The 21,826-nt window shown below is 55.1% G+C and overlaps 1 protein-coding gene and 1 long non-coding RNA gene across 2 annotated transcripts; both read left to right on the plus strand.

The window, feature by feature from the left end:
* Positions 1–1,234: 1,234 nt before the first annotated feature.
* Positions 1,235–3,834, plus strand: LOC120614442 (uncharacterized). The gene is made up of 3 exons (XM_039877339.1): positions 1,235–1,757; positions 2,064–2,705; positions 3,693–3,834. The coding sequence occupies exons 1-3, from the start codon at positions 1,450–1,452 to the stop codon at positions 3,832–3,834; spliced, it is 1,092 nt and encodes a 363-aa protein (XP_039733273.1). The 5' UTR covers positions 1,235–1,449.
* A 15,019-nt stretch (positions 3,835–18,853) lies between these two features.
* Positions 18,854–21,188, plus strand: LOC120614408 (uncharacterized). Its single transcript, XR_005655975.1, has 2 exons — positions 18,854–19,026; positions 20,062–21,188. It is a non-coding gene; the product is annotated as an uncharacterized LOC120614408 (long non-coding RNA).
* Positions 21,189–21,826: the final 638 nt, after the last annotated feature.

The following is a 21,826-nucleotide window of genomic DNA, read 5'->3' on the forward strand; positions in this document are numbered from 1 at the left end:
CTCCTCCCCGCCCCTGCTGTCTGTCATCTGGGGCCCCGGCAGCCACCATGAGGGTTCTCTACTTTCTGCTGCTACTCTGCCTCCTCTTCTCCCCAGGTGAGCTCGGGGAGCTCTGTCGCCCGGGGCCGGGAGCTCTGGGGCCCAGTGAGCTGTGAGGACAGCTGCCTCTTGTGTCCTGAGGGTGGGGCGGCAGAAAAGCTCCTGAGGATGAGGCTGAGTGGCCTGCTGTGGGCAGGAGGCAGCGGGAAGCCTGCTGAGCCTCGGGGCCTGCGCTGTCCCCTGACCGTCCAGTCCCCCCGCCCCAGGAGCGTAGCCAGGCTGATTGTCCCGGGGCCCTGGAGCCGCCCAGCTGTAGGAGAGAGACATGGGCCCATGTCTTGCTCCCTGTCTGACCCCTGGGGCTCCACGTCCTCTGCGTGTGGCAGGGATGTGAGGCCAGTCCCAGAGAGCCGCCGGCCCCTCCCAGCCCCATCAGGTCTTGGGCATCTAGAAAATACCCTCTACGTGAAGGGACTCTCCGCTCTATCTGCGGGAGGCCGGCTTCCTGTCCAGCTGAGAGAGCTGCAGGCTGCCAGTCCCAGCTCCCCTGGGTCACGGGGTGGGGCCTCCCTGGTGCCCTGCTGCAAGCAGGTGCCACCCGCCCCTCCCACAAGGCCAGCTCACCGGTGCATTTGACTCACCTGCGTGCGGCACCCAGAGACCCACAGGCTGTCAGCCCTTCCTCACAGAGTCCCATCCAGTGCCCCTGTCCCAGATCACAGAGGGGCGCTCTCAGAGGCGCCAGCTCTGGCCAAAGTGGCAGTGTCCCTGAGGCAAGAGAAGGAGGGACACTCGGGAGGCTGGGGGAGCGCACTTTACCCCAGCCCTTTGCCCCCTTACTCCGTGGCCTTGAGCAAAGTCACACATTGTGGGCGTTAGTTTCCCCATCTGCAAATCAATGGGCTGCGGCAGATGATTTTAAAAGGCATCACAGCTCTGAGGGTCTCGGAGAGAGCCAACGGCGCTTCCCCCCAAGCCACCACTGTCAGGCAGGTACGCCTGTGCCTTGTCCCCCGTTTGAAAACGGGGTACGGAAATATTGTAACGCAGAGTTTTTAATGTTTGCAGTTGGAATCCATTAGAGAGCTGGGCAACCAATCTAGAGAGCTGCAGCTATGCTTTTTAGAAAGAACATTTCTATTCTTTCTCTATTCTACTCGGCCAGTGCCTGCCACACGTACGTATCCATGCTGTTTACTTCTATTACGTACTCTGGTTTAAGTCGTGCGTGCGTGTGCGTGTTTGTACTGAATAGTGTGCAAAATTTCTTGCGGCAGCTCAGTTCACACACAAACACATCTGAAAGCCACTGTGTTACTTAACAGGTGAAGTTATTTTTGGTCTGTTGCGTCTAAATAGAGCTATGAGCGTCCCATTCAAAGCATAGAGAATGAAAGCGTTTCCAAGGAAATGCAGGAAATGCTGAACTCACTAGTCGTTCATTATAAAAACAGCAGCCAGCAGCAGCGCGGAGCCCGCGGTAAACAGGATCAGCCCAGACGCTCCACGCGAGGCTGCTGTACCTGTCCTTCCCACAAACCCTGTCTGCACGCACCTGCTCGTCCGCGTGGGGTACAGACAGCCCAGGAAGCCACGTCCCTTGGGGGTAGTGGGTGGCCCTGCCGCCGCCAGGCTGAGGCCAGCATCCCCTGCGACGCTGCCCGTCTTGGCGGTCACGCCTGGACAGAGGGCCGCAGAGAGGGCCGCGCGTGGTGCAGGTATTTCCCGCGGGGATTTTGCGTGTCTTCTGCATGAGAACCCCGGGTTTGTCAGCCTGTGTCCCCGGGCTGAGGGCAGGGTCCCCTCACATGGTCTCTGCTCTGCTCTCCAGGCCGGTTCGGGGCGTTGCCGGTACTGGCATCGTCACTTTGTTGTTGTGTGGCATTGCCACCGCAGCCGCTGCCCTTGGTCCACCCCCCGGGGACCCGAGTTTGGTGCAGGGTGGGGGCCAGGGCGGCTCTGGCAGGGGCTGCTCGGCCCCGGCCTCGCGCCCCAACTCACCCCGAGTCCTCGCGTGGGGTCAGTTCACCCCCCTTTCCCGGAAGGCCTGTTGGAGCTCGTTCAGTCCGACCTGGTGATGCCACACGTGGGGAAACCGAGGCACGCGTGAGCCGAGGTGGACGAGAGCGGTGTGCTCGGTGCAGGCAGTCAGGACTTGACGCCTGTGTAGCAGTCCTCGTCTCCATCAGGGGAGAAAAGGGAGTTGCTCACACGGATCTCATAAAATGGTCTTCCGGCAAAGACGGAGTGATGTCGAGATGCCATGGTGACTCCAGCCCCCGAATCAGCCAGACGAGAACCGGCCAGGTGTTCAGACACCGGGGGCGTTGGAGGCTGCCCACTGTCTGGTTCAGCCATTGTTTGGCGAACAGCTGCTTCATGCAGGGGTGTCCTGGGGGTGCAGAAGAGCCAGGCACACAGGGCCCTCGACCTTGTGACTTCATGTTCCAGAAGCAGAGCAGGGCAAAAAAACCCGGTCGTATCATTAATCGCTCATTAAAATCCAGTCGCGAAATGCGATTAAGCACGGGGTGCTGCGGGAACACGTGGCCACGGGAGCTCAGCGGCTCGTCAGGAGCCAGGGAGGCTTTCCTGAGGCAGCCGAGAGGCGAAGGAGAAATGGAAGTCGTTTTGGTGTTCATGGCATTTAAAAAAAAAAAAACAACGTAATTCCTTCTCAGCAGTTAAAACTCAGACCATGTCACAGAAAATGTGGATCTTGATCTTCTCTTGAAAACACCGGGAAGCGTGTCAGCACCGCTACACGACGATGGCCACCTGCAGCCGCGCAGCGGGGTCCCGCACCCCCAGGGGGCCCCGCACCCCCAGGTCGCCGCAGGCTCCACCACCCCGACCGCTCGCCGCGGCCCTCGTCCCGGAGCCATGTCATCTGCCGTGGGGCCTGAGTGGATGGCCCTGAATTAAGCCGGTGGAAGGCGAGAGGGCAGCGAGGGCGCGGACGACCAGGCGGACGGGACGCCAGGGGCGGGAGCCCAAAGGCGGAGAGAGGTGAAAAGCGGTGGCTCCCGTCTTAACTGAGACGGCACAGCAGCCCTCTGGGAACGAGGCCTCGCTCGCCCCCGTTTTGTGGATAAATAACTTGGCCAAAGTCACATGGCCGGTAACAGGCAAGGGCAGCACTCAGACCTGGGCCATTGGCTCCAAAGCCGGCACCTCACGCCTCCCGAGGCCCAGAGTGTGCGCAGGAGCTGGGAGGACTCGGGGCCAGAGACAGCCTGGGGTCGGGTCGAGCGAGGCCTTCCGAGGCAAGCAAGGCACCTGAGTTTGGGTGAGCCCCGCGAGGTGCACACACCGACACAGTGATGGAACCAGGATGGCTTAAGAGACCGGCTTGTTGCCGCATGGAAGCTGCCGTGGGGGCCAGCGAGGTCACGCTCCCCGACACAGAGCCTCCTCTCACACCTGCATGGCCCCGAGGCGCTCGCAGGTCTGCAGAGCACAGTCAACCAGTCCACCTGTCCTTTGCATTCCGGGCGGATCTGGGCCTCACCTGGGAAACGGGGCGTTAGGCAAAATGACTCCCAGCTCCAACGTTCTGTGACCCTCGGCCTCCACCCACCTTGCCCACACCTGCGTGTCTCACTCTGCCATCCCCACCCTGACCTGCTGGCCCGAATTCCTTCACCTGTCAGATCTCTGGCGACAGCCACCAGGAATGTGCCCACTGCGGCCTCTGGATCCCACGTGGCCTCCGGGCTGGAGGACGTGCTGGGCCAGCGACACATGGGAAGCAAGTCGTCCTCACACACACACCAGGCACAGAGCATCGCCTGAGGCATTTTACAGCCGGAAAAATGCAGCTCTGTGGACATCCTCCCGCTAAAGGTCCCCAGCATCTCTATCAGTCACGCAGGGACTATGAGTCACCCCATTTTAGATTTTACCCACACTGTACAGATTTTTTTAATGGTGGCTCTCAGAGAGGCAGACTTTTCAAACACTCAGCCAGCAAATAACAAACTCTCAGATGCAGCTCTGGCTCCGAGTCCCATAGTCTTCCCCCTTGCTTCCCAAAGCCCCCTGGATGTGTCCCCAGGCACACAAATGTACCTCGAGAATGGTCTGGACAAGAACTGAATGAAACCGCTGGCAAACTTAGTAAGACGTGTTGCTGATTACCCACGGCCAGCGGGCGTTTCTTGGTGAACGGGGACTTCATGGGTTACCTGTCTGCAGAAGAGGGCCTGGGATCTCGGGTAGGTCCTGGCTTGGTCTGGAGTTCCCATGCTTTGCAGGAGAGGCTTGTATATTTGATTTTGTCCTCAGAGAACTTTAAATGAGGCCTCTCCGGCCCCGGTCACTTGCCAGAACACCTCAGCACCACTCCCAAGATGACAAACAGCCTCAATTTCGTACTGGCAACGTGGGGGGAACCGCCAACGGGCGGGCACCCTTCCCCCAGCATGCCTGCCGGCCACCATCTCGTCCCGACCGGGGAAAGAGCCTCAGCTGACTCGCCAAGGCCCTGGCGGCTCCGATAAGCTAATTCCTCACCTTCGACCAGTGCCACGTTGCCTCCCACTGCCAAGTCCATGTACGGTCCCCGCGGGGTGGGACTCGATGGCGAGTCTTGGGAAAACTCCAGATGGCACCCCTCAGCTCCCCGGACCTGCGTCTGCGTTTGCTCCTCACGGGTCTCCCCGCCGCAGGTCGCGTCCGCCCCATTCCGGGCCCCCAGCTCTGCCAGGCAGGCCTGTCCCTTTGCGGCTGGTTCTGCCGTGATGTCTCGAGAGGAGACGGGGCGTGGATAGTGACCGTGGTTGCATTTGGGCTTTGTCTCCTCCCAAACCCATGTCCCTTTGGCAAGTCACTCCCACCTCCGCCCGCTGGTCTTTTGGTACAAGCAGCGTGTATTTTAGTCAACAGCTCGCCAGCTTTCCCTTCCGACGCTGTTCCAACACTTCAGGGGACGCCAACAGCGCGACGCGAAGCCAGCCTCAGTGGCCGCACTTCAGAATCCAATGACGAAGGACAAACTCCATTTCCAACAGGCTGGGCACCGCACCGTCCTCTCGGATTCTGTCCCCTCCCTGCCTCTCAGCCTCTGACAGGCTCTCCCTCCCGTGTATCCTTCACTCAGAGCCCGACGATCACTGTTTCTACCGGACCTTCTTCTCCAGGGTCTTTGTCATCTGCTCTCCCTGGAACCATCACCCGCTGACTGGTGCAGGTCAGACCCCATCTCGGCAGCACCGAAAGTTGTCCGTTGCTCCTTCTGCAGACTTATTTTCTGGTGACTCTGTGACAACCCCGCCTCTCCCGTGCTCACCGCCGCGGTCCTGTCTCCCTCCCTCCCGCCGCCTGCATGACTGACCCATTGGCACATATTCCCTACTTAGTTTCCTGCCACTTAGTCACAGGCACGCTTCACGCAGCCGACATGTATTATGACTCTTGACTAGAAGACTAGCTGGTGTCACGGTTGCGCCTATGCAGGACGATTATCAATCCAGCTGTAGTTGGTCTAATAAATGTATATTCGGAACAGTCCGTCTTTTCGCTGTAAGCATAGAAACTGGCACAGGCCTGATTTCTCAACAGGCCTGCTCCCCACTGCCCCCTTCATGCCCCGCTTCCCAGCCTTCATTCTCGCCTGTAAGAGATTCGCGACGTCCCCGTGTCATAGTGCTCCAGAGGCCACCAGTTGATGTGCCGGAATGTCTTTCTCAGGCCAGCTTAGCGAGGACCAAGACGAGAATGAGCACTGAGCTCAGGGGCGTGCCCGCTCCCATTCTTGGTAAAGGGCAGGAGAAGGGAGGAGCTGTGAGTCATCCGAGGAGCCCCTGAGCCCAGAGGGGGGCCCAGAAACGGGCAAAGCGGTGACGGAGAGGATGCTGGCAGCTGCTTCATGGCACGAGGAACACGCAGATCTTTTCAGAAGAATTTTTTTTTTTTTTACTTTTTTAATCATAAAATATAATATGCATCTAGAAACGTACATACGATAGAAGCCGTAAATTAATAAATTATTATAAAACAAGCATTCCTGGAACCACAATATAAGTCACGAAACAGGACGTGGCCGGCACCTCTCGGTCACGACTTGCCACGGGGAAGCATGGCCCGGTTTTATGGTAGAACGTCCTGTATTTCTTATGCTTCTAGCATGTTCATATCCGTGCTGAATAATGGAGCTTGGTTTGCGCCCGCGTTTCGAGGGGCTGGAAACGGAGAGGTGGTGGCATTGCCGCACCAAAGCGTGAACAGATAATGCCAAACTGGTCCCCAAAACTTGCTCATGCTGATTTACACTCCCGCGATCAGCGAATGAGAGTTCCCGTGGCTCCCATGCGTGTCAACACTCGATGATGTCGATCGCTTTTCGGCTTTAGCCGTCTGGTCAGGGTTGTGGCGTCTCGTTGGAGTCTCCGTTTGCTTTTTCTCATAAACAGCAAGTCGAGCACGTCCGCATGCAGTGGCTCGCCACTCGAATACCTTTTGTGAAGTGCCTGTTTGTCTTCTGCCCATATATGCGATCAGATTATGTCCTTTTTTAATCACGTGTCGTCGTTCTTTATACAGTCTGCATACCAGCCCTCTGAAATTATAAACATTACAAAAACCTTCTACCTTGTGCCTTGATGTTTCACTCTCTTAATGAAAACTTTCCTTAGAGGTTTTTATCATTCTTTTAACGAGGCTAAATGTGTCATATCTTTTCCTTTAGGGTGAGATCTTTCTGCATCTTAAGAAATCTTTCTTAACCCAAAGGCACAAATAAAATCTTCGATATCATGCTGTGAGAGCATATTATTGTGTCTTTTCCATGTAGGCTTATAATCCATCTGGCAACGTTGTGTGTGGGGTGCGGGGGCGGGGTGTGCATGCGCCTGTGTGGTTCGAGTTAGGGTGAAGTGTCTTTCCATATGAATGTCCACCTTTCCCAGAACCAAGTGCTGTGAAGACCATTGTCCCCACCGCTCTGCCAAGCCACCTGTGCTCTCCATCACCTCTGCATGAATGCCCGGGTCTCCCACACTCCTCATGCTGTGCCATTCGTGTATTTGTCTGTCCTTGCGTCTCCAACACACGGTCTAATTACATTGGCGCTGTAATTAGTCTTCAGATCCAGTAGAGCAAGTCCTCCTGCCTTCTTCTCCAAGAGTGTCTTGGTTATTCCTGGGCTGTCGAATTTCCAGATAAATTTTAAGATCAGCTTGTCCAGTTCTGGTGAAAGAATTTCTTAGGATTTTCATGGTGTTGGGTTAAATCTGCAGATTAATTTGGGGAAAATTAACATTTGAAAAATAATTCATCTTCTAATGCTTAAACATAGCATTTTCACTTATTTGGGTCTTCTTAAACTTATCAGAAAAATACTGCATTTCTTATATACACATCTGTCTATATCGTACATGTTTTCTTAGATTTATAACTAGGCATTTGATATCTATGCCATTCTATATGGTGTTTTCATTTTGATTTTATTTTTTCTGTTGATTGCTAGTATGCAGAAGTAAAACCGATTTTTTTCTTTGTTTTTGCGTATTGATCTCTTATACAGCAAACTTGCTCAATCCACGTGTCAGTTCCTCTTGGACTGTCTACAAATAATCGTGATGCCCGCACATAGTAACAATTTTATTTCCTCCTTTCCAACCATTATATCTTTTACTTATTATTTTCTCATCCTGCTCCTTTGGCCAGTCCTTCCAGCACGATACTGAATGGAACTGATGACAGCAGCTCCGCTGGTCTCGTTGCCAGCCTCAGACGGAAAGTTTTCAGCGCTCGGCCGTGGAGTGTGCTCTTTGTCATAGGCTTCTGTAGATACTCTTTATCATATTAAGGAAGTTCCTGCTAGTTCTTTATCTGCTAAAAGTTTTCATCATATGTCAATGTTGATTTTTCCCCCAGCGTTTTCTGCATCTATAGAGATGATCAGACGATTTTTCTCCTTTATCGTTCATAGTCATTGACTGATTTTTAAATGTCGAATGAAACCATGAGTTTGTAGAATAAACTGAACCTGGTCTTATTCTGTTTACTGATATTTTATTTAGAATTTTTGCCTCTCTGCTGATCAGGGAGGTTGGATGGCCTGTAGTGTTTCTTTCCTGGCATTACTAATCTCGTTAGATGTAGGTATTGAGACCTTGCTGGCATCACACCACGAACTGGGAAATGTTCTTGTTTTCATTCTGAGAAAGAGTTTGTGCAGCGCAGATACAATTTCTTATTTGTCGCCTGGTAGAATTTGGTGATGAAGCCATTTCGTTTCAGAGTTTTATTTATGGATTCAGTGTCTTTGATAGCTTTGGGACTATTTAGATTTTCTAATGCTCATTCGTTTATTTTAGTAAGTTATATTTTTTTAAGATTTTTTCTATTTCAACTAAATTAGCCAGTTTGTTCAAGTGAATATTCTAATTTTCTATGCGAGTACAGAAATAGAAAGATATTTCTATTTCGAATAATTATTCGAGTGTTTTAATTCGTCATCATTTGATTTTTTTTGTATTAGTAGAATATGCCGTCCTTGCCTTCATTCCTGTTTGCTGTCAAATCTTGACGCAGCGATTCTGTACTGTTCATTCTCTGACTAAAGCTTGAAAAACAGTGGCCCAGAAGTTCTCCTATCTTTATTGAACACTAGATTCATCTGAAGGGTTTTTTAAAATACCAGTTCACAGACTCCACCCAGAACAAACGTATCAATGTTTTTAAGAGCTCCCCAGCTGATGTTAATCTGTGTGTAGCATGGAAAGTCTCTGGCCTATGAGGCTTCTTAGCCTCGGTAGAGCCGAGATTTGGGACCAGATCATTCTCTGTTATGAGGGCTGTTCTATGCTCTGTAGTATCTAGCACCTTCTCTGACCCCTACCCACCAGAGGCCAGTAAACACCCCACACACCCTCACAGTTGTGACAGCCAACGCTGTCCCCAAACACTGCCAAATGTCTAGTCGCCAGATACCCCCAGTTCTAGATTGAGTGAGGGAGCTGCAGCAAAGCTATGGATTAAAGAAGAAGAAAACTGCACTCGGTATGAAACCATCTTTCCGGCACGCAGAGATACGCGGGATGAGAACGCACTGTTTCCCAGGGTGGCGATGGTCTATCTCGTTAGTCGGCTGGGTTGCCGTCACGGAATACCACTGTGTGGGTCCCTCGAATGACAGAAATTTATTTTCTTACAGTCCCGGAGGCCTGAATTTCAGGTTCGAGGTGTTGGCAGGCCGGGTTTCTCCTGAGGCCTCCCTCCTTGGCTCGCAGATAGCCGCCTTCTCTGCACCCTCACGCGGCCCACCTCTGCGTGCGGGCCCCTCCCGTCTCTTCGAGTGTCTGAATTTCCTCTTGTTATAAGAACATCAGTCCTGTTGGATCAGGACCCACTCCCGTGACTTTAGTTAACATGAATCCCCTCTTTAAAGGCCCTTTCTCCAAATATAGCCACATTCTGAGGTATTGGCTGGTTAGGACTTCAGCATATGAATCGGGGTGGGGGACACCATTCAGGCCATGACACCTGTCAATACGAAACAATGGCTCGAGAGTCACCAGGGATATTGTAGGGTGGCTTTGTTCTCAACTGGATATAGGCATGAGTAGTCGAGACCTCCTAATCATGAGATTCTGTGCTCCCGGGGCAAGGGAAGAATACATTCCAGCTGGAAGGCTCTGTAGAGCAGCCGTCGTCACAACCTGACATTAAAGGACCCCAGGTGTCGGCAGAAATGGCGGTCGGGAAGGGAGAGGAGGCAGGATCTGGGTCAGACGGTACGGAACTAACAGCACAGGCGTGGGGAGAGCGCGGGCTTGCTCATGGACTTGGAAGCACGTGTGAGCATTTGCACAACGAGACGCGTGCCCAGGCAGAGTGCCACGCGCCAGGACGCCTAGGCGGGGTCCAACCTGAATTCTCTGTGCACCTCGAAGCTCTCTGGGCAAAAAAAAACCCTCCCAGGGCCCTGCTGTTCATCGCTAGCTCTCATTTGGCCTCAGCGGGCATAGACCTCAGACAGCTGGCGTAGACCTCAGACGGAGGGAACCCTTCAGATGCCTTTCGTGAGCGGCCCCAGAGGTCAAGTGAGGGCAAAGTTCCTGGTAGAGAGAACACTCCAAAGTGCTTTGCAAAGGGCCGCCTGTCCTGCTCTACCAAATATTTGGAAGTCGTTTTGGCTGCAAGCCAGGAGCCTGAAGTGTTCTCTTTCCCTTCTTACAGGCGTTAGCCTTCTTGCGAGTCTCTCCTCGAGGTATCCTGAATACACATGCGCCAAAAAAGGAGGAACCTGTCACTTTTCTTCCTGCCCACGCTACACTAAAATCGACGGGACCTGTTACAGAAGGAAGGCCAAGTGCTGCGTCTGAGCTGGGGGCGGCACAAGGGCGCGGAAGCCACGTGAACAATTTGTAAGCTTTGTTTTAATAAAGGAAGACTTTTTTTTTTTTTTAAGTAGACCTCCTTTGGACCAAAATAAATCTTGTGCATCCTTCTGGAAAAGGTTAAATGGGGGTTAGACATGAGACGGGCCAGCCCACGACGCCTGCTGGTTCAACACTGGGGAGTGATGCCTAGGGCCTGTGTGACGTCACTTCCTCTTCCTGTCATTACCTAACTGACTTGCGAGCCACGCAGAGGGTCCACGTTCGATCGAGGATACGTGACGAGGAGGCAGATGACATGGCTTCGGGCCCTCCGTGGTCCCGGCAGAAGCTCACCCCAAATGCAGTGGTCTCAGCAGCCCGTTCAGTGAAACGGTCCATCCGCAGAGCTCAGAACTGCTGCCCTTCCTGCTTTCTGGGCCAGACCCGTGGGCTGGTCGAGCTTAGCATTTGAGAACTCGTGCCATGATCATAAAACTATTTCTCGTAAGCGTCCCTCTCTAGGCCTAACTCTGCTCCCATCGCAAAACCTAGTTGCGTGTCACTTAAAAAGCACGTTCCATGACCGATGCTTCGGCATTTCGTTCCTTCTGCCCCGTTCGGGGTGGGGGCGGGTGGGGACGATGGGTCGCTTTCTCTTTCCTCCAATACGTTTCTTACCACTCCTGGTGACTCAGCCATCGTCACCTCGACTGGCAACGGCGATTTCATATTCCACATCAATAAATCGTACGCACGAACGAAAGTTATAAAATACATTATAAAAAACGTCTGCCCCCGTCGCCAAAGGGAGATTAAGACACAGCACCCTGCTTTGTGAGAAGCTGCTGGTTTGCGTTGCGGAAACTAATCTCTACTCAGGCGGCCTCGCGGTCTCACTACAGTGGGTCCAGGCCTCTCCCTTCCCCCCCAAAATGCCGAGAAATAATCTAGGACCGCTGTACTGTCAGGAGAAACATCAGGCAGGCCATCAACCTCGGGATGCTAGGCTGAGCCCTCCTGCCCGGGCCGGCAAGACCCTTTACCTGAGGCAGAAGGAAACTGCGTCCATCCCTTCAGTTTATGAGGTGGTGGTAATTTGGCCTGCCCTGCCAGGAGCTCTTCAAGTGACCGAAAAGCTTAGTTCTGTGAATTCCCAGCCATGAGATGCCACTGACGATCTCAGGAACACGATGAGACGACATCGACAGCACTGTCCCCAGAAACAATAGGCTCAGAACCAAAAAGACCAGAGCATTCCTGCAGCCCTCCCCCATCCCAACGACATTCGGGTCCAGGGTTCACATCACCACCGGGGGCGCCCCCTTCCTGCGGGTGTTGGAAGGGGTTCCAGCTGGGACTGCTCTGCCTGCTCTCATCCCCGCCCCCCACCCTGCGCCCTCCCTGCGGCAGCAGAAGCCCAGGCTGGAGTCCCCTCCACGCCCTCCCCCAAGTCACCCTCCCTGGGGCGAGGCCTGCCTCAGCCTCCGGCCTCAGCAAGACCACCCAGGCTGCCGGCCTGCTCCTCTTTAACACGTCATTGTCCCCTCGTGGCACACTTTCCTCTCACTTCTCGCCACCGCCTCCGCCGTTTCGGCCTCTCGCTTGGTCAGACAAACACAGAGGACTTTGCCTGGCCCCTGCTGGAGCAAGCATGGCTTTCCAAGTTAAGGACAGTGCGGAGTTGCTGCCATCCACCGCACCCCTGAACGGCTGCAGGGCCCGAGTTCCCGGTCCCTACGCCGCATCCGCTTAGAGGAAAGAGGAGGTGACATGTGAACACTCCCAGGTCCGAGGCGTCACTGCTGTGGCCCTCAGCAGGGAACCACGGGACCGCTCGCCTTCACAGTCACCAAACACGCTGACCGCGCTGAGAGGGGACAGCCCCCGCGGACACTGGTCTGGCACGGCGGCCCTTGGCTGGGGTCCCTCCTGCCCACTGACTGCTGCCTGCGCTCGGCGAGGCCGCCCAGGCGTCCACCGCAAGCTGGCCGTGGCCACTCAGCCAGACGTTACTGGACCGCCAGCACTGAGTGACTGCTGAGGACCGCTACCGTCCTTTGCTGCGGTGCGTCTGCAGAGCTGGACGTGGCGGTCCAGACTCCTGGAAAAGTGTGCCATGGGTCACTGCGGGGCACAGACAGCATAGGGCCTAGTCGTCTGGCCAGGCCTGCATGCTTTTCCCTCAGACCCCAATAAAAGCAGCCCTCTAACGCCCTTCGCTCCTGCCTCCTTGACCCCTGGTGTCCCCCCCCATGTGGCCCTGAGGCTGTGCTCCCACAGGACTGGGGAGTGTAATAACCTCTGTCGCCTCTGTGGACACAGGCGACCAACCATCTCAGGAACACAGAACACTGGGCTCAAGAACAGCCCAGCCTAGTGACAGACGAGAGGGGACCTAGGTGACTAATGGGCTGTCCCACAAGGCTCCAGCACCTGGAAAGGCTGGGGGACCAGCTGACGGACCTGAGTGCTACTGTGTGGCCTCTTTGGGGTACTGCCGGCCGCCCCCCCCCACCCTAAACTGCAAGCCTGGTGCTCCTGGAACACCAGGTGCCACTTCTGGCCAGCCCTGACTCCTGGCCTCCCGATGAGGGGGCATTAGCAAGCACCATTTCTCGTCCCGGAATGAAATCACAGGTCAACAACTGCCAGTGCATTGCTTGAAAGCTATTTGCTGAAAACCTCGGCAGGAACTTGATAGGAGAAGGTGGGGGCCGGCACCACCTGGGCTGTTATCAAGCTGTCCTCGCTAAAAGTGACATACCCAGACATTAACATCTCTCCGGTTGTCATGTAATAGGAATTGTGCGGCGTCACCTATGAAATATTCTGGCCCAAAGCAGTTGGGCCTGAAACTAATCGAGTCTCTAGATCTAACTAACAGTTTACAGGAAATACAAAGTTAAGGCAGCTAGTAAAACAACAGCACCAGGAAGCAACCAGTCGAAGCCAGACGTGAGACACTCTACAGGACGAATGACCTAGTTTCTCCAGTCATCCGTCGGCATGAGGAAAAGAGCGGACTGTAACAGAAAAAGACAGAAAAGAGACCAAACCACCACACGTGGGCCTTGCTTGGATCCCGTAGAGAACAGACCAATTGCAAAAAGGCGTTTTGAGACGCGCAGAGAAACGTCAGTGTGGACTGGGCCATGTCAGAGGCTTGTCCTGCCGTAGGGGGACGGCGACGTGGCAGACGTTGGGAGAGAAATGGCCTCATCCGTTAAAGATGCACGCGAAGTGCTGATGCCTGCAGTGACATGATACCTTGGATTTGCTTTAAAACACTCCACCCGAAAGAAGAAAGGAAGGGGAGAGAGAAAGAAAGAGAGAGAGAGAACAGAGCTGAAACAGACTCATAAAATATTGGGAATAGTAAAGCTGGGAAATACGAATATTAAATTCATTACAGGTTTGTGTACATTTGAAATTTTCCATGAGCAAACGTTAAAAAGAGGAAGGGAGTATATGATCCAGGCTCAAACATTCAACCATCTGTTTGCATCGCCCCATAAAGCACCAAAAGCTTGTTTGTGCCCCGCATCCCTGCCACTCATGCCTGACCCCATATTGTCCCTGGGCAGAGGGGTCATGCCCTGGTGTCTCAGGGCCCCTTGCTCTGGGTCTAGGGTCCCACCCGCAGCAGACTTCCCACGCTTACTGGCCATGATGCAAAACTGAATGAATTTAGGAAACCGGCAGTGTGTGTAAACGAAGGTCCTGTGTGTGCAGCCCCAGGAGAAACCGCGGGGTAGAGCCAGGGGCCTGCACTCCCGCCACAGCTACCGGTCCTTATCGGGCCCCTCCTGGGGGCCAGGGGCAGGTGTGGGGTGGCAGAGACTCCAAACCGGATCCGGTCACTGCTATGAGAAGGAGATGCTACCGCCAGCGTGCAGAACCCGGCTGAGGCCACTCGCGGGAAGCGCAAACCCATAGGAAGCAGAGCGAGCCCCTCCCCCAGCCTGGCAGCCTCCCTGGTGCCCCCGCGGGCGGGGACAGAGGCTGGCGGCCAGTCCACGCCTGCATCAGAAAGGAGATGCCCACTACAGGGGTAGCGGCTTAGTAATTGGGCCCATAACTCTGCTCTGTGAACACCAGTGTGGGTGGAGCCCTCCTGTCATCCAGGGATCCAACACCTCTCCTGGGACAGCCACCTGTCACCACGTTCACCTGCCTCTGCCGTAGCCAGGCGCTCAGATCTGTTTCCACCTCTGTGCCCACGTCAGCCGCCTTCCTCATCTGCTGTGCTTTGTGGTCGGCGAGCCCATCTCCCCCGAGGTCTGCTGCCTCCAGACACCGGGGGACGTCTCGTCCCCACGTCCAGGGCCCACCGTCACAGTAGTCACGCTAAAATCCAGGGGGGAGGGGAACCTTGGTTTCTAATTCACACAGACCCGGGGCTCTAGACAAGAGGCTTCACGTGTCTGATCCTGGCTTTCTTGAGGATGTAAAAAGGAGTAGAACAAATCTGCCCGCAGGGGCGATGTGGGGACTCGCTGGGACGACGCTCCCTCCGGCCTCACTGACTCAGCCCAGCCCCTGACCTGGTGTGACGTCAGGAGCTGGCGGCCGCAGGTCCCTCCCCTCCCCCCGACCCCATCCTTGGACGTGCAGCCATGGGAAGGAAGAGAAGGTGCGGCTGTCCCGTCCAGCCGGTCAGTGATGAGGAGCCTGAGGGCCGCCTGCTCGTGGTTCCTTCATCGCCTCGTCCGCCGTGTCACGAACAAGCTGGTTTTCCTCCTTCTGCGGGCTGAAGAGCCTCCTGACTCAGGGCTGAATCACGTTCGAGAGGGGTTGCCTGCAGTCAGGGACTCGGAAGCTCGCAGAGCCAAAAAGAACCGTCACAGCAGGAACCGAAAAGGGCCTCAGAAGCAGGTCGCAGAGGCAAATATGTGAAGGGGACCCTACCCGCCTCCTAGACAAGTTCCTTAAAACTCTCTTAATTGTCCTGCCTTACAATCGTGGCCAACGCAGTAATTAAACCATAAAATCTTTATGAGAATCCACTCAGTAAACGGTTATCACCGGTGTGACTGAAACATCTCAACGCAACTGGGTCACAAACTTGGACTGGTTTCATCTCCCAAAAGCTGGTGACAATCCCGTAAGGTCCCGTGACTTTTGGTCATGAGGGGCCTCGTTCTGGTTCCTGAGATGTGGCCTTGTCTATCTTAAAAATTCAATCTCACGTCCTATTGAACTCCCTCCTCCTGCCCCCGTGGGCCAGACCCGAGCTGAGGGGATGTGGGGCGGGGAGGAGAGACGCCCAGTCGGCCCCCTTTCTCTCTCATATCGAGTGCCTCGGGCGGGGACGGGTCTCCCAGGAGAGCCGCCTTTGCTAGACGAGCCTGGTCAGGCTGCTCCTCTGACCAGCTCGTCGGCTCCTTCTGTGTCACAGGCCCCCAGCAGCAACCCTCCTGGGGCTGCGTGTGCTGGTCCCTGCCCCACTTGCCGGCACGGGACACCTGGCTCCGACTCACAGTCTCGCTGGCAGAGGCACCAGCCCCCCACCTCTGTCTTTCCAGATCCTTTCACCCAGTCGGTGGCCCACACAAAAGGCTACTTGATGGCCTAAGTCCAGCCATCTCCAGTGTCCCTCCCAGAATGTCCAGATCCTTGAAGGCAACGCAGTAGGTGTTCAGACCACCTGTCCCCTCGCAGCACCCCAGCTCGCAGCCCCTCCCCCCACGACCCCGAAGACTCTGCTCCATCCAGTGAAAAGGCGGTGAAGGTCGCACGTGGACACATGGGCTCCCAACTTGTGGCAACGGGGGTGGGGACACATGGAACGTTCACTGTCTGCACAGGAGAGGAGAGGGGTGGGCAGTGCAGCGCCCCACAGGCCACCCCAGGGACATCGCAGAGACCGCAGGGTGCCCGCTGAGGACACAGCTGCGGCGGCAGCACATGCCAAGGAGACTCTGGAGTAAGGCGTTTGCGGTAAGGTGGACGGACACGTATCGGAAGCTGGAGTTCCCTCGTCACCTGCTGTGAGCCATGAGCGAGGGTGGCGGAGTCATTTCGAGGGGAGAAGGAGGGAGACATGGGGGGAGGGAAGACGAAACAGCGAGAGTGACCTGTAGGACACGGCCACGTCGTCCTACAGCGATCGTCCGCTTTTCATAAGCAACGTCGTGACCGGGCGTCTACCACGCAAAGACGACAATCCGAGGCCTTTAAAGTCCCCCCACCTGCAGGGTCACAGACGCACTCATGAGCCCGTGGCCTGTCCGTGCTGGGTGGCCTCGGACTCCGGGCCCACCCTCCAGCCGAGAGCCACCGCTCCTGCTTTCAGAGTTAAGCTCTGAGAACGTTTTAATTGAACCTGTTCCACAAAACTGAATCATCCCCATGCGTTTTGATGGGACACCCTCGGCCTTTCTCTGTGCTCGCCAGCGAATAGCCCTGTGACCGACCGCTGGACCAAGGAAGGGGGCAGAAGCTACGCCCTCGGTGAGGAAGACGCCAGGCTGTCCCCGAGCCTCGCCGGCGGCCGGCCACCTTCGCTGCAGTGGCTCGTCCCCCACAGCCCATCGGCACTGACAGCGAACGCCTCCTTGGCAATTCTTTTGTCCATGACATTTTTTCCAAGGAGGAAAGCTCTAGATCTCAAGTTCCGCCATTAAACTCTTGCTGTAGTTTTGAGAGCACCCACATGTCACTAGTTAACGCTTAAGACAGCGGGTCCAGGCCCTTTCCGCACGGTCAGTGCAGGGAAGGGCGGGGTTCCACCTGGTTCCAGCCGAGTGTGGGACGGTTACCTGCTCGGGGGCGCCATCTAGTGGCCAAGAAGGAAAGATGGGCTCCCCAGGCCAATAGCGTCTTCCTGGTCTAGGATTTTATCAGAATCTCAAAACCAAATCTCTGAATGATCAATTCTCCACCATCTAGTTTTCTAAAACCAACTCTCTGAATACACGTTTCCTAGTGACCTATTGTCCCACAGCTTTAAACCGTAACCCAAACAACTCAACGGAACCTTTTCGCCACACGTGGGATGGTGACAGGTCAGGCACCAGCTGAGCGACAGACGTAGGGTTAATTTCGGAGCAGAGGCGGCCTTAACCTGCAAAAATAGAGGCCGTGTGCTTCGTTTAAGGGCAAACTCGCCCACCGACATACGACATCAGGCATTTGAGGAGTGCCCGATCGAAATGTGAAACAGTCGTCCGGGGAACTCGTAGCAGCTAAACTAACATGGTGAGGACGTGCTACATCTGAAAGGTTTGCAGATTTCCTCGAGTCAGCAAGGTGTTAACTCGATGACTCCACATTCAGCAAATCCATCATCTTGGTACGAGAGGCACGGTTAGCGTATCAGTTGCCGTGGACTGGCTGCTGTCTGTCATTGCGGTGTTAAGACATGCCCATCCAACAGCAGCGGTCACATGACCCAGACCAGAGAAATCATTTCGTGGGATTTCTTAGCGCTGAAGGATTGTAAACGGAATCGGGAACTGATTCAGGAACTGAAATCGGGAACTGAAATCGTCTATCTGTGTTCAGTTTCAGCATGGACAGCTACGACATAGAAGCGGCTAATTGTCCATGACATAGCGCCCGCGTGTGGCAGCTCCTGACAAACGCTTGTCAAGTACGTGAAGGAAGGAAGGAAGGAAGGAAGGAAGGAAGGAAGGAAGGAAGGAAGGAAAGAAGGACTTGACGGAAGGAAGGAGGAGGAGGGAGGAGGAAGGAAGGAAAAGGAAGGAAGGAAGGAATAAGGAAGGAAGGAAGAAGGAAGGAAGGAAGGAAGGATGAAGGAAGGAAGGATCTGCACGGGTGGAAGTAAGTTTATATTCACGCGTAGATTTTAATCAAAATGATGCCGAGGCAGCCGGCGGGGGCGGGTAAGGGTCGCCTCTCCTGGGAGCTGTGAGCATAGCAAGCTGTCATTCTGATGGTAGCAGTTTCCTGACCTGCGGGACTGACTGCAACTTGGACTATATTGATTATCTATCAATACGGTCTATCCCATCTGCCATGGCGCCCTTAGCATCTCGTGTCCTCCCAACCTACCGAAGCTCGAGTCCAGGGGATGACCGAGGCCTCACCCAGCTGTGCCACGTCTGTAGAAGTAGGGCGTCCAGCAGACACTTCTCAGGACCAGAGGGAGGGCTCCCGATTCACACTCCTCCTCGACCCAGGATCTTGAGAGAGACGTGTCTCAGACTACGTGTTTCAGAGGTGATGGATTCCCACCGGTCAAGCCCAAGAGCTTTGTCTGAGGCCACGGAAAGTCCGCAGACTCACGGGAACCCAGGTTCCGCCATCGGGGGTGTTACCAACGCTGCCCTGCTCCCCGCCCCAGGAGGTGTTGTGGGAGACTCGTCTGCTGTGGAAACGAGTGTAGGGAAGCCTCAGCTGTGATCTCTCCTGGGGACAGTGACCCTGGACCCCAACGTCTGGGCTGCCTCTTCTTCTGTCTGGAACTCTGGGCCCGGTGAGTTCGGAGACTACATAAGCTATGAGAATGTGGGGGGCATGGAGTAAGGGCACTCTGGGGAACCTCCCTTCGGCCGGCTGTTGGGGGCAACGTGGCAGCTGATGGCAGTGAGTGCCCAGCGAGATGCTGCAGGGGACATCAGCCAGGACCCTGAGGCTGGAGCCGAACAGTCCTCCCAGGAGTCTGGGACAGCTGCCCAGCCCCACCCTGCTCCAGGTGAGTCAGCTCGTGGAGGCAAGTCAGTGCCTGCCATGCACCCGGGGGCTCTGGGAAGAGCACAGAGGCTCACACGCGAGCGACCAGCATGGATGGTTCTTGATGGCTCTGCTGACAAAATACGTCCTAGCCTCCTCCTGGGGAGAAATACTCTCCACACCAGCCTGGAAGGCCAGGGGAGGCCTAGGACCCCTGAGCTCCAGAGTGTGGGAGCCTTTCTCGTCCACACTCCAGACCCTCCCCTGCCACCAGCATCTCCCAGGCTCCCGCCCACCCGAGTTGGGGTGCTCTCCTTGTAGGGTCGGACCCAGGAACAGGGCTGGGGCGAGTATGGGGTCTCAGGAACCCAGGGAACAATCTGAAGGGGAAAAGGGACATGGGTCTGGCAGGGGGGACCCCAAGAGTGTGGGCCTGGCAGGGCCCCCTTTTGCCCAGGTCTTCTGCTGGCACTGAGAGGCTCAGACCCCAAGGAGGAGGTGTCCAACTGTCCCTAACGGTTACATCCAGAAAGCTCCCCAGGTTGAGAGAGAGTGGAGGAAACGGACTAACCCCAGCCCTTGTCCGGGCGGACTCCGGGGAGCCACACAGACGCCGCCCACCCGGCTACCAGGAGAGAAATACCTAAGCTCGGGGTGCACACGTGCATTGTGCATGTGTGTGACTGTGTGTGCACGTGTGTGTGTGCCGGTGCGAGTGTGTGGAGCGTGTGATTTCTCCGCCAAGTCCTGCCCCCTGGGCCCTGGTCCCTTGCCAAGCTGTCTGTCACCAGCCGTCTAGGCCCTGTGCTCCGTGGCCCAGGCAGGTGCTCCGCACTGACTTCGCTGTGAGCCTGCAGGCGGGTCCGGGGCCCCTCCCGGGCCGGGCCCTGGCGCCGGGGCCTGTCCCTCTCCGGCCGTAGCACAGGCGCTAACGCTCTTCACGGACGTCTCTCGCTTACTCCTCCCACATGCTTCCGGTCGGGTCCGCTGCGTGCTTGGACCTGAACTCACTTCAGTGCCCTTAACACTAACGCCAGGACCATCATCTGCTCACCAGACAGACCCGTCACCCACACGGGGTGAAGGAGAAGGAGACGCGGCCCCTGGCAGCACCCAGGACTTTCCCACGAGGACATAACCGGACGCTCGCTTGCTCCAGGCCGAGGTGGAAGTCGGGAGAAGGACACAAAGCACTTGCGTTAACTCTGGAAGGACTGCGTCATTTTCTGAAAATAAAGGACCTGGTGCTGGATTTAAGAACCGCGATTACCGCGTACAGCGTTTGGGAGAGACTTGTGAGTTGCAGCAGAGGGAGAGCGATGCGCGTGCATGACAGCCTCTGGGTGGGGAGGCCCCGCGCGCCCGAAAGGGAAGATGCTTTCACATGGAGATGTTGGGGCTGGGGTTGTGTGTCAGAGGGGCTTCTAGAAACATGACTGTAGAGGAGTTGGTTTTAAGTGGTGTGTGCTGTAGCCCCGTAAGGCAGGTTCATGTGCAGGGCAGGGAAAGACGGGGTATTTAATTAGGAACGTACCTTATTCCATTTTCCATATAGTGCTGAACCCTTCCAAGGTCTACCAGTTGACTATTTAAGACAAAATCAGCAACCACCACCTACTTAGCCCATGATTCCATGGTTGGCAGGTGGAGCTGGGCTCAGCCGACTGCTTTGCCTGCCTCACCCGCTGTATTATTCTCCTGGGGCTGCCATAGCAAAGTGCCATGGCCTGGGAGGCCTTAAGCAACAAAAATGTATTTTCTCACATTCTGGAGGCTGAAGACCCAGTTGTCAGTAGGGCTGGTTTCTTCGCGCGCCTCTGTCTTCGGCTGGCAGTCGGCCATCTCCTCCCCGAGTCCTGCAGGGGCTTATCCCTGCCCACGTCTGTGTCCTCACCTCCTCTCATCGTAAGGACACGGGTCAGATTGGATGAGGGTCCGCCTTAAAGACCTCATTTTAATTTACTCACTTTTTAAAGACCTTACCTCCAAACGGATTATGGGGTCGTGTTTACACTGTAGCAATACCCAGTTCTGTAGCTTCCAGGATTTCTGCATGACCCCCCCTCCCCCACCATCTAAGCTCTTTGCCCACTTATTTCACCCCATGACTGTGATTTGCAGTGGGGACCACTGTTTTCTGAGGTGAGGTTATTATCCAGGGACAATAAACCCCTTTCTCCACGATGTTTTTCACGTTTCCTTTCAAAATTCCTCCCACGGCTTCGAAACGGAACACACTGACTGTAGCTCTTATTCAAACCGCTGCTGTCCAGGGAGAAAGACCCTCCTCCCAATTTTCAGATCAATGTGTTTTTTTAACATAGGACGTATGGGATACATACATATGATTCAAATAGTACAAAGAAATTAAGAGAAATTTTTTTCTAAAACTCGAAATGTTAAGAAAAGTATGGAATACCACAACGATCCCTCCCCAACCAGAAACAGCCTCTGCTCCCATTTCTGTGTGTGATTTCAATTATATACCCTTTTTTCTAGTAGATGAGAGTCCTGCTCTGAATATGTACCAGTTGTGACCTAGTCCCTTGGCAGAGCAGTTTGGAAACAGGAGATCTGGGGAGTGGGCGTCAATATAAAGGGGGGGGGTGCAGAAGGGGAGCGGAAGCGGGACTCTGACACTGAGATTTGGGGACAGGAAGCTGAAAGAAAGGAAACCCAGACCTCAGAACTGCACCCTTCCGCCCGCGGAGAGGAAGGAGACGCAGGTTCACTGCGGTTTTGATCCGCGGTGGTTTAGGGTCTGAAAAGGAAAGAGCACAAGACGATCAGAATTCGCCATGTGGTGAGAAACCCAGAAATGC

This window comes from Pteropus medius, unplaced genomic scaffold (assembly GCF_902729225.1).
Source record: "Pteropus medius unplaced genomic scaffold, Ma_sr-lr_union100, whole genome shotgun sequence".
In the NCBI taxonomy this organism is placed as follows: Eukaryota; Metazoa; Chordata; class Mammalia; order Chiroptera; family Pteropodidae; genus Pteropus; species Pteropus medius.

Excerpts from the sequence above, each read along its gene's own strand:
- LOC120614442 (XM_039877339.1), top strand. The coding sequence starts at position 1,450 with ATGCAGGAAATGCTGAACTCACTAGTCGTTCATTATAAAAACAGCAGC. Across the intron at positions 1,758-2,063 it reads GAGGGCCGCGCGTGGTGCAG|TTCACCCCCCTTTCCCGGAA; the intron begins GTATTTCCCGCG and ends GCGTGGGGTCAG. Across the intron at positions 2,706-3,692 it reads TTTAAAAAAAAAAAAACAAC|ATCTCTGGCGACAGCCACCA; the intron begins GTAATTCCTTCT and ends TTCACCTGTCAG.